Genomic DNA, 13047 nt, shown 5'->3' on the forward strand with positions numbered 1-13047 from the left:
ATTATCGTTTCTCTTTTGTTTTCTTTTACTTAGTGTACGGCGTTAGGGTCTGTACGGCGGCAAAAAGGAGACGGAAAGAATTGTAAAGCTAGCAAAAGTGTTCCTAAAGTCGTGCTGGAAAAATGAATGGCAAAAATGCTCGAAAAAATGCAAGGAACAGGATTGAAAATAATTGATTCGGGCAATAAAATTATGAATATTGCTCTGAGATGGTAGGAAAGGTAGGTAATATAATTTAATGCCATTGGAAAGCAAAATACGTGAATCACCATATGTCCAAGGAATAGGATTGAAAATAAGCGATTCGGGCAATAAAACTGAAAATTGTAGTGCGATGGTGTATTATAGTGAGGAAAGATCCATAATATAATATCATTGGAAAGCAAAATACGTGAATCAGCATAAGCCCAAGGAATATGATTGATAAATATAGTCGGTTTCACGAGAGCTGGCGGGTCAAATCCTTCAGGGATGGACTCGCGTACTTGGCATCATTGCTTGGGTGACAATCTCTGCGTCGCTCATTGGCTGTTGTTTACTAGATCTAACCTACCGTGACATAACCTACTATCTCTTGCTCTCTGGTCCCTCTTTAAGTCAGTACAGGCACCCAAGCAATGATACCAAGTCCGCGAGTCCACCCCTGAAAGATTATGGTGATTCAGGCAATAAAACTGAAAAAAAAATGTAGTGCGATGGTATATTATGGTGAGGAAAGATCTATAGTATAATGCCATTGGAAAGCGAAGTGCGTGAATAAACAGAAGAGAGGACCAAGAAGAGGAGGAGGAGGATGAGGAGGAGGACGACGACCTAGCGATACAGGTCAGAAGAAGAAGAAGACGGAGGAGGAGGAGGTTATCATTTGTCATTTGTTTTTTTGGTTTTTGTATCCTCGAACATGTGGAATCTAATGCTTTATTTTTATAGCAATTATTTTTTTCGATAAGAATGTTCCTATTATATACTTTACTGCATGAAAAAAGAGAAGGTATTTGTCTCTTTTACTTTGAATAAATTAATGAATGAAAACTGGATAAATATAAGAGTATTTTTTCGTGCTTTTAAATAATAGTAAATTCCTGAATCATTTTACAACATTTATTTCTCATTGAGAGAGAGAGAGAGAGAGAGAGAGAGAGAGAGAGAGAGAGAGAGAGAGAGAGAGAGAGTCTTCCTCACAACGTAACTCTTTTCTCCCACATTTTATCTTCAAAGTTATACAGTTTATTTTTTTTTTATCTTCCCACACATGTTAAAATAATTACATAAACTTCATCATCATCATCACCACTTGTTACGATATCAAAATCATCTGTTTCATCTTCGTCATCATCATCATCATTCTCACCTGTCATTTCATCATCTTTATCTTAATCTTATTTATCTGATTGCTTACCTGGAAATACCTAGCTCAAGAATGACAATACACTCTTATTATTATTATTATTATTATTATTATTATTATTATTATTATTATTATTATTAGTGGTGGTGGTAATGTTTTTTTTTTACATTTCACCTCACACTTCTACCTTCACACTCCCTTCCTCTTTTTTCCTCCATTGCTGTCTCTCTCCTTATATATTCTCTGTTGTTATCTTCTTCCTCATATTTATTCACCTGTCTCTGCTCTCTACCTGTTTATCGAATGCGCTTCTTACATTGCTTCTAATTCCACCTCCTCCTCTGCTCGCAACACCTATGTAATTCCTCTTTATTGTATCATATCATCTCTATTAACACAGTATTCCCCTCCTCCTCCTCTTGCTGCTCTTCCTCTTCCCTCTTCACAATTTCTCATCCTCTTTCTCGAATCTACTCCCTGCTATTACCTCTCATTGAACTAAAACCTTATCTTTTTACTCTTCCTCTTCTTCTCTTTCCTTATATCCTCTCCATCACCAAATATCCCCCTCTTCCTCCTTGCAGCATCGTCCCTATCCTTACATCATCATCACTTATCCTCTTGCTCCTCTTCCCCTTCCTCCTATCTATTTCTTCCACATCATCACTTCATCCTCATCTTCTTCTCCCTCATACAGTGTCTTCGCGGTCTGTGTTTCGATTCGCCTGCAGAGATCCTTGTATTCGGCCCACTTTCTGATCCCCTCCAAGAGCCAGTGGCCGTAGTACTTGGGCTGACTCTCCCTCTGCTCGCACCCTGGCAGGACCACGTTCACGTTGGCGTGGAACCGTGGCTCCAGGAAGAATGGGACGGACAGCCTGCCAAGGGAAAGGTGAGAGAGGTTTGGAGATGTTGTTTGCCGTTTGAGTTCCTTTTGCTCTTAGGCTTAGAATAGATAGTGCCTGGGGGAGGAGGAAGGAAAGGCTGTGTGGGAATGGCGAGTTTGTGTTGGTGATGGTTAGGTTAGGTTAGTGGTGCAGTGTTACCAAACCCAACACACATATACTTTCACGAACCCTGACCTCCAAAATCTTTCAAAGGGTCATATTCTTACGTATCTAGCCTAGTATATCCATCCTAACCTATCCAACTTAACTTAACCTAATCTAACCTATCTACTATTCCAACAACAACAACAAATAAAATTACCTATCCAACCTAACCCAACCAACCTACACACACCTATTCCACCACCAACAACAGCAACAACCTTACCAAACCAACCTAGTCCAACCTAACATAGCCTACCACCACCGCCACCACCACCAGGCTCACCTATCACCACAGCAGTCGATCACGCGGTGTTTGGTAGCCTTGAGAGCCCCGCTGGTGTAGGAGAGCAGCTGGCCGATGTTCATGACGAGGTGGCCGGGTTTGTGCGTCACGTCGATGATGGAGTCGTCCTTCCACCAGCGAACCTGCAGCCCCGGGTACTCGGCAAAGGTGGCCAGCAGCGTGACCTTCGTGGTGTCCTGGTGTTCGGCCGTCTGGATCACTGTAGGGGAGGAGGGAAAGTGTGTGAAAAGGAGATGTGGTTCGAGTGCGTGTTTCTTTTGGTTTTAGAGATAGAATAGGTGACGAAAACTTACTGCATGACGGAACTTTGGTGCCTCGCTGACTGTATCACTATAACGATGGAGGAAGAAAGATGGCAGAAGGTGTGTTTAATGTTTTGATGGTCTTTTGCTTTAAGGCTCAGAAAAAGTGATAAAATATCTTTGCTCATGGCTTAATATGTCTGTTTGGCTGCTTGGATTACTGTGAGAGGGAGGAAGAAAGAGAAAAGGTGTCTCAAGCAGGTATTTTTGCGATCTCTCAGTTCCTTGTTTTTAGACTAAGAAGAGATGAGGAAGGAGATGATAACGTGGCGAGACCTTCAATTTACCCGGAAGAAAGGAGTTTGAAGAAGACGTGAAAAGAATATGTCAGCTAGTTTTGCTTGAGGACATAGAGAATGCAATGTAAGATGACGATAATTGAAAGGTGATGAAGATGATAACGTATTGCAAGACCATCAATTTACCCGGAAGAAAGGCGTTTGAAGAGGCCGTGAATAGAACATATCAATTTGCTTTTAGACCCAGAGAATGCAATGTAAGATGACGATAATTGAAAGGTGATGAAGATGATAACGTATAGCAAGACCATCAATTTACCCGGAAGAAAGGCGTTTGAAGAGGCCGAGACTAGAACATGTCAGCTATTTTTGCTTGAAGACCCAGAGAATGCAAAGTAAGATGACAAAAACGTGAAAGGTGATAAAGAAGATGATAGAATAACGTATAGCAAGACCATCAATTTACCCGGAAGAAAGGCGTTTGAAGAGGCCGTGAATAGAACATATCAGTTACTTCTCCTTTTAGACTCAGAGAAGGCAATGTAAAATGACGATAACGTGGAAGGTGATAAAGATGATAACGCATAGCAAGACCATCAATTTACCTGGAAGAAAGGAGTCTTAAGAGGCCGGGAATAGACCATATCAGTTACTTTTGCTTTTAGACTCAGAGAAGGCAATGAAAGATGGCGATAACTTAAAAAGGTGATACAGATGATGACCTTACAAGACACACCATCACTTACCCGCGTCACCGTCACGGGCTTCATATGTCGGGTTGGGTCTGGCCGGGTAGCGGATGAGCCGGAGCGTGGAGAGATGCGGATCCCTGAAGATGTCGGCGTAGAAGTCGCTGGGTGCTCCGTAACCTTCCGCGATCAGGCTCAGCAGCTCCCGCGAAGCCTCGGTCATCTTCTCGTGGTAGACCTCCATCCATGTCTGACAGAAAGAGAGGTGGAGGAATGGTAAAGATCAGAGGTAGATGTAGATGAATATAGTGTTGATTAGTAGTAGATAAGTAAAGAAAGGCAAGAAGAAGGAAGGAAAGATAGCCAGAACGAAAGAAAGAAAGAAAAAAAGAGAGGTTGGTAAAAGGATTGAAAGATTGAAAGAAAGAAAAAGAAAGACAAAAAAGAGAGGAAAACGAAAGAAAAACAAACAAATAAAAAAGAAAAAAAAGGAAGAAAAAGAAAAGAAAAAACAAAAAAAAACAAAGAAAATATAAAAAGAAAAATAATATACGAAAGAACGAAAGAAAACAGAAAGGTTGAAAAATAATTGAAAGGTTGAAAGAAAGGAAAAGAAAGACAGAAAGAGAGAAAAACGAAAGAAAACAAACAATTAAAAATAAAGTAAATAAAAAATAAAAATATATATAAAAGATAGAAAAAAAGAAAAAGAGAATCTAACATCCTATCCCCTTACCCTGAAGTTCCTGCCCTCCTCGGATTCCTCTAGACTCTAGAGGCCATTGGTTGTCCTCGATGATGAACTTCTCCTCCAGCGATATGAGTCCCTCCTTCGGCTTCCCCTGCTTCGGCCCGATCTCGAAGGCTAGGAAGGAGAGGACGCGGTGGTTGTGGTGGTGGTAGGGGTGGTGTGTGTGATGGTGGTGGGGGTGGTGCTGGGTAGTGGTGGTGGTGATGATGGTGGTGGTGCAGGCGAATTTAAGTTCCTCATCACCATTCTTACATTCGTTTCACCTTCAATTCACTATCTTCATAACCACCACTATCACCACCACCACCACCATCATCTGGGTAAATAGCTCACTGATCAATCGACTGATTACAGACAGACAGACAGACAGATGAATATTCTCGTTCGTGTCGTGTTTCGTCAATATTATTCAAATTTATCAACGTGCATAATTTGTTTCTATATAAAGAGAGTATAACCCTCTTGATAACGTACTTACTGCATGTCGTGTCATTGTACCTCATTACAGCTTCGAGTCATTTGCGTCACTTATCATTCAGAATCGTTTTTATTTTGTCACGCACCTGGAACTAGAAACAGAGACCGAATCCAGAGTAGCTTGCTGATTGGTTAGGTCACAGCATTATCTTGTATGGTCGCGAGAAGGGAACTCGTAACCGTGTATCATAACAGCCATCGGAACAAACAGATGATCTCACTGATCGGTTCGGTCGACACGCAATGCAACAACGAGATCGACAAACCACAAAGAAGAAGTAACAGATGAAATTACTCCGAAAGTTACTCCAGACCCGCACTTGATCTCCCTTCTTTCTCTATAAGACATCAAGTTCTTATATATCCTCAAGGTCTATGCCAAGTTTCGAAGTCATCCCTCACGTTCTATCGTTCTCAAGTTTTATGCCAAGTTCAGAAGTAATCCCTCAAGTTTTAGTGAGTTTTCAAGTTCTTAAAGCCCTCAAGTTCTTATAACTCCTCAAATTCTATCAGTCATCAAGTTCAAACAATTTATCGAGTCATTCCTCACATTCTAGCAGGTCTTCAAGTTCTGTGCCAAAATCCCAAAGTCATCCTTCATGTTCTAGTAAGTTCTCAAGTTTTCATAAATCCTCAAATTCTGTCAGTCATCAAGTTTTAATAAATTCTCGAGTCATTCACCACGCTCTAGCAGGTCTTCAAGTTCTGTGCCAAACTCCCAAGTCATCCCTCATTCTGTCAAGTCCTCTAAGTCCCCCAGTCATCCCTCAGTCCTCACCTTCCTTGTGGGACACGGCGCCGGGGATGACAGGAAAGTATCCGCGGTACTCGCTGCTGCACTTAGGGTTGAAAGACTTCTTGGAGATGGCCATCCTCTGCTCCATCGGCAGGCTGGCGGAGGGAGGAGTGGAGAAGAGATGGTTATAGAAGAGACAGGGGAAAAGAGAGGAAGAGAAGAGGCAGTGGATGGATAGATAAGGGACATGGTGCAGCTAGATGAGAGACGGAACAAGTAGATATTAACTTGAGAGGAAGAGACGGACAGAAACCGAGACCACCGTTGCCAGATTATCGTACTCGGAGCATCACGTATCCCGGCTTCTCACCCTTTAAATATCACCAGGAAACAAGAATAATTAACCTTTTCAACGATAACAACACAAAAAGCCAGTTATTGGGGCACATGAGGCAGCTTTTGTGGTTGAAATCGGGGAATATGAGAGACTGAGTACGACAATCGGGTAACGTTGATTCCGAGACGCGTGAACAGACCCACCGATCTCAAACACTTCGATGTCCAAGACCACACACACATTTGACAAAGCTTTCGTAGGAGTTGCGGGCATTTCAACGGGTAGTCTCAAATAAAGATCCACAGAGTCAAGTGGAGAAGCAGGGACAACGATAAAGACACGGAATAGCGACGAATACAAAGGAACGGAGACCCAGAACGATAAACATGGATTAGGGACAAAGAAATACAAATACGAAGAGACGCGGAGACCCACACGAAGGAGGACAAAGAAGACGAAAACAAAAATAGACCCACGCATGAAAAACGACAAAAAAGAAGACGAAGACAGATAGGGAACCACGAAGAAGAAGAAGAGGAAGAAGAAGAAGGAGAAGAAGAAGAAGAAGAAGAAGAAGAAAGAGAAAAAGAAAAAGAAGAAGAAGAAAAAGAAGAAGAAGAAGAAGAGGAAGAAGATGATGATGCTGGGATGAAAGGAACGGGAAAGAAAAGAGAGGATGAAGGGCGAGGGAAGGAAAGGAAAGGACAAACGAAAGGAGAAAAAGTGGAAAGGAGGAAGAGAAAAAAAACAGAATTAAGGTACAGGAGAGAAAATAGGATAAATAATATGCTCGTAAGGAAGATAAAGAAGAAGAAGAAGAAAAAGAAGGAGACCCACACAGACACAACCCCCCGCCTCGACACCTGAAGAACCACTTGGAGTGTCGCAGCAGCGCCTCCTCGTCGTAGCCGTCCACGTTCTTGAGGTAGATGAAGCCCACGGTGGTGAGCGCCTCGTGCAGCTCCTTCACCAGGCCGGCCCGCGTGTGACCCTTGGCCAGGCTCAGGTCGATGACGGGCAGGACCTTCTCTTCCTCCTGTATGAGCGAGAGAGAGATGGATAGATAGATCGATAAAGAGTTAGATAGATATAGATAGGGATAGATAGAGAGAGCTTGAGCGAGAGAGGTAGAGAGAGCAGGATCTGCTCTTCCTCCTGCCGGGGCGAGAGAGAAAGTTAGACTGATAGAGAAATCGATAAAAAAAAGTAGATAGAGAGCTATATATAAATAGATTGATAGAGAGAGCTTGATAAATATAGACAGAGAGGTAGAGAGGGCAGGATCTTCTTACCCACCAGTCGTGGTGAGCGAAAGATAGAAAGATAGATAGAGGTAATAGAGATAAGAGATAGGTAGAGGTTGGTAGAGAGAAATATATATATATATATATATATATATATATATATATATATATATATATATATATATATATATATATATATATATATATATGCAGAGAGAGAGAGAGAGAGAGAGAGAGAGAGAGAGAGAGAGAGAGAGAGAGAGAGAATCAATAGAGTACATGTGCCGTTTTCATATTCTCCATCAGTTCTTCGCTTCACTCAGAAAAAAAAACGACAACAACAGAAGGTCAAAGTATAGATCAATGTTGCAAGAGCGGAAAAAAATATTTGATAAGAAGATAAGATATGCAAAACTTCAAAAATAAAAAGAAAGATCGTAAAATAAAAAATAAAAAAAAACAATGTGTGTGTGTGTGTGTGTGTGTGTGTGTGTGTGTGTGTGTGTGTGTGTGTGTTAACAGAAAAGCGTACGGCGTCAACACTACTCTAAAGCAGTTATGTAACGATGAAGGCGTAGCGTTCACGAATGCGTGGCATCACTTCAATCAGCGCCCAGATTTGTTTGCGGAGGACGGACTCCACCTGATCGAGGTTTGTTCTGCCCGGCTTGGAAGGCTCCTGAACGAGACAGTTGGAAAGCTTCAAAAGCTATTAAAAACTGCAGTGAGGGCAAGGCCAAGGCAACCCTTGATCAGTTGAACCTTAGCGTCAGATGCGGCTAGCAAGACACTGTGCAACCAACGACGCGAACTCATTCAACACGACGCGGCAACACCAGGAGCCACATTTCCATTTTGTACACAAATGCACGCAGTAGTAGGAGTAGGTAGGAACACACCTACCGAACGGGCGTGAGCTACTCCTGGTGAGGATATATGGGAAGCGAGGAGGGTGCTGAAGCCTTCAAAGACCCTTCCCATGTCCTCACTAACTGCTTCCCTTTGTCTCATCAACACCAGAGAGCAGTTCAGTATGCTCTAAAGACAGTTCCTCTCTTTCTACACCACACCACATTCACAAAACACACACACCTTTTCCCAAAATTCAAAATTCAACATGGCGAAAAAATAACTGCCTCGGAGTCCCTGCCTGGGGGACCATAAATTCCCCAGGAGGACTCCTCTGGCTGCCGACTTGAGTGGTGTCCTGATAACTCCTCGAACCTCCTCCTTATCAATTTCTGCAACATCTGCGGTCTCTGTTCTAACCTCTTTTCATTCTGTGAACACCATCTCTCTCCCTCTAAATCTCACCTTCTCTTCCTCACCGAAACACAGGTTCTGAGGCTACTGACAGCAACCTGTACTCTGTTCCCTCCTACTATCTCTATCCTAAATTTCAATCCAAAGTTGGATGTTGCGCCTACGTGCGCAACGACATCACTTGCTCTCGTGCCCACGACCTGACTCTTCTGAATTTTCTTTTCCCCACCATCTGGCTAAGACTTCACTGTCATTCTATTACTAAATACATCTGTGCTGTTTATCTCACCTAACTTACTAACTTATGTAAAACTCCTTGACTATTTGAACTCTAAAGTGGAGCGCATCTTGACCCACTCTCCTTTCTCTCTGCTGAAATCTCCATCTTGGGAGATTTCTAATGTTCACCACCAGCTTTGCTTCCATCCTCTTTCACTGACCAGCCTGGTGAACAAGCTTCAACAACTTTACTCTCCTCCACGACCGAGCAGTTGGTTCAGCACCCTACTGTATTCCCGATCGTCTTGGAGACAGGCCCAACATTCTAGACCTCTTCCTCACTTCTATCCTTCTGCTTACTCTGTCAAACTGTTCTCTCCGTTGGGCTCCTCCGATCATAACCTTATTTCTGTATCCTGTCCCATCGCTCCTGTACATCCTCTGACCCGCTGAGGAGGCGATGCTTCTGGCATTTTGCTTCAGCTCAGGGACGACCTGAGGATGTACTCTTCTGATTTCGTGGAATGATTACTGCTTCCAGGAGAGAGACCACTCAGTGTGTGCTCTGCGCATCACAAAGGTGATTGTCTCTGGAATGGAGAGGACATACATTCCACGTACTTCTCTACTCCCTCATGCTAAAAAGCCTTGGTTTAATCATACTTATTCTCGTGCTATTAAAGATAGAGAGGCAGCTCACAAAAAGGTTCCAGAGCCTGAACTCCCATTAACTTTGATCTATACATTTCCTAGCCCGAATCGTGCTACAAATCTATTCTCCGACTTACCAAAACTTCTTTTATAAATAAAAATGTCAACACTTGCTTCTTTTCTAATTCTTCCTGTGACTTGGCATTCTGTAGCCAAAAATATCTCCTCCAATTCCTTCACTTTCTTCCTCTTTTCCTCCTCTCTAACTCCCTGACGGCAGCACTGCTGTCTCATCTGTCTTCAAGGCTGAACTTCCTTTCTGCTCAAACTTTCTGTATGAACTCCACCTTGGACGATTCTAAAGTATTCCTTCTACTCATCCCCCTCTGACTCCTGTATGCCCAAGCACAGATGCTCATAATGATGTTTTCTATGCCCTCTCTGGCCCTTAACTCCTGAGAAGGCTTATGGACCTGATGGAGTGCCTCCTATTGTCCTGGGGAAAACTGTGGCTTCTGTGCTGATAATTCTGCCTGGTCAAACTCTTTTGTCTCTCACTATCAACATATATATCTTTCCTTCCTGCTGAAGTATGCTTTCAGTACAGCCTCTGTTTCCACTAAGAAGGGTGACCGTCTAATCCCTCAAACTACCGCCCAATACCTTTTACTTTCATGTTCATCTAAAGCTTTTGAATCAATCCTCAAACCAGAAGATTCATAAGATCTTTATACTCTAACCTTCTATCTGATCGCCAGTATGGCCTGCAATGGGCGTTCTACTTATGACCTTTCTTGTTTCTCTTAACTGACTTCTTGGTCATCCTCTTCTACCTGTTTCCTGTTGAAACTTTCTTCTGTTGCGCTAGACATATCGAAAGCCTTTCGATAGAGTCTGGCACAATCTTTTGCATCTCTAAACCGCCCTCTTTCTCGATTCCCATCCCTCTCTGTTCCTTTATCTCCAAGTTTCCTTTCCGGCCGTTCTATCTTCTGCGGTGGTAGACGGTCACTGCTCTTCCCTAAACCTATCAACAGTGGCGTTCCACAGGCTCTGTCCTATCACCCACTCTCTTCCTGTTATTCACTTCCAAATGATCTTTCTTTCCATAACAAACTATTCCGTGTCCACCTCCACTTATGCTTGACGACTCCACTGCATTATTCAGCTTCTTTCAATAGAAGACCCTCTCAATGCTAGCAAAGTAGTTAACTCCAGGCTGGAGGCTGGCAGAATGTTTAACCTCAGACTCTTGCTATCATTTCCGATTGGAGCAGAAGGAACCCCAGTCCTCTAATGCTCAAAACTCCACCTAATTACTTCCACCCCATCAACTCGACACACAATCTTCCAAACACCTTATCTCCTATTCTCTTCAACAACACCCAGCTGTCTCCTTCTTCAACACTCAACACCTCGGTCTATCCTTAACTCAAACTCTCAACTGGAAACTTCATGTCTCCTCCCTCGCTAAATCAGCTTCTTCTGAGGTTGGGGCTTTCTGTATCGTCTCCGCCAGTTCTTTCTCCCTCATGCAGTTCATATCCATATAAAAGGGCTCTTGTCCGCCCTCGTATGGAGGTATGCACGTGGGGGGGCTCCACCCACACAGCTCTTTTCTGGACAGAGTGGAGGCTAAGGCCCGTCTCATCAGCAGTCATCCTCATCTCCTTACTGATAGTCTTCTACCTCTTTAAATTCCGCCGCGATGTTGCCCTTCTTTCTGTCTCTCTATCGATATTTCAACGCTGGACTGCTCTTCTGAACTTGCTAACTGCATGCTTCCCCTCCCGCGGCCCCAGCAGGCTGGCACACGACTTTCTACTCATGCTTCATCCCTATACCGTCTAAAACCTTATGTAAGAGTTAACCAGCATCTTCACTCTTCATCCCTCACGCTGGTAAATCCTGGAACAACCTTCCTTCATCTGTATTTCCTCCTGCCTAATGACTTGAACTTTTCAAGAGGGAGGGTATCAGGACACCCTCTCCTGAGTTTAACTCTTGCTTTTGGCCGCCTCTTCGATCTCTTTTATGGGGAGCAGCGATTAACGGCTTTTTATTTTATTTTTGTGCCCTTGAGCTGCCTCCCCTTTGTTGCAAAAAAAAAAAGTCTATTACCCAAAAAGGACGAAGTTAGGGCGTATATTGGCAACAGAGAAACCAGATAGGTAGCCATCACAGGTAGACTTCAATAATTCCCCACATACCTAGTATCTGAACCGTCAGTTTCCCGGGCAATGAAAGCTTCCTAAAACAATCGAATCGCAAAAAGAAAAGGGAGGAGGATGTAATCTACATGTAAAAAGTGCACGCTCCCCGCCATAAAGGAAACAGAGCAAACAGGACGCAGAGAGTTACGACCTGCTCTATGTGGAAATAATCATGCGAATAATAAGAAACTAACACTTGCGAATCCGTTGGTATACAGGCCTTCCAAAACAACAGGCAGCCGACGACACTGCTCTGAAAAGAGCTTCACTCCTTAACACAAAGCTAAGAAGTTGAATAATAATTAGGGACTTTAATTGTCTCTAACATTGACTGGGGGACTGATGACTGGAGATCAAGTGGAGGATAACAGGCTTAGAAATGGTAGGAGGATTTTGTCTTCACTCGTTGTAACTCAACTGGACAAGAGAAAAACAATCTGCTGGATCTGATATTAGTAAGTTTGACCCCGACCTCATTCGCGACTGTGAAGTTGGTGAAAAAAATAATGGCTGCGGATTACCAATTAATCTGTTTCCAATGTCAACATAAGTCAAACTGTAGACAATCCGTCATGATACCAGACTAACAAGCAAAAAGCAAATTTCAAACCTAGCCCCGGGGAGCTGCTTCCTTCTGCAACCTGGGACCAACTTCCACCTAACTGACAATACATAATCAACAACGTGTGAAACAACTCTTTAAAGATAAGCTTTTGCAGGTAGAGAAGGCTACAGTGCCTACGAAACCCAGTAAGCGAGCAACAGTGGTGTTCAGATCCACCGTGATGAACAGGTCAGAGAAAAAAGGGCGGCATAAATTAAAACGCAAAAGGAACTTATAACCTAATGAAAGTTATTGAAAATGACACAGCCGAAGCTTCTGGGTACACAGCAATTAAAACAGCCTCAGAGCTTGTCGCACCCTTTATTCGGAGTAGTAAACGCAACTACGAAAAAAGTCAAAATTTATCGCGTGACATCAAGACAAACTCAAAAATTCTTCACATACATCAAATCGAAAAAAAGTAAATCCAATATTGGTCCCCTGACAGACGAGACTCTGGATCTAACTCAGGACAGTAAACAGATGGCCAGAATCCTCAAACAGTAGCTTCGCATTCGTATTCATAGTCAGAGGACATCGGAAACCATTCCGGAGAGCCTTCTCCTGACCCGCCGAGTGAGATCACGTTTACCCTGGAAATTGACACAATATGCGACC

At 43.0% G+C, this 13047-nt stretch overlaps 1 protein-coding gene across 1 annotated transcript; it reads right to left on the reverse strand.

The window, feature by feature from the left end:
- Positions 1-1204: 1204 nt before the first annotated feature.
- Positions 1205-7424, reverse strand: LOC126994926 (uncharacterized; the record flags this gene model as incomplete). The annotated part of the gene is made up of 6 exons (XM_050854196.1): positions 1205-2226; positions 2684-2903; positions 3992-4183; positions 4671-4799; positions 5941-6053; positions 7099-7424. Coding segments are annotated over 6 exons (1212 nt in total), but the record flags the coding sequence as incomplete, so codon positions are not given.
- Positions 7425-13047: the final 5623 nt, after the last annotated feature.

Source organism: Eriocheir sinensis, unplaced genomic scaffold, assembly GCF_024679095.1.
Source record: "Eriocheir sinensis breed Jianghai 21 unplaced genomic scaffold, ASM2467909v1 Scaffold924, whole genome shotgun sequence".
Lineage (NCBI taxonomy): Eukaryota > Metazoa > Arthropoda > Malacostraca > Decapoda > Varunidae > Eriocheir > Eriocheir sinensis.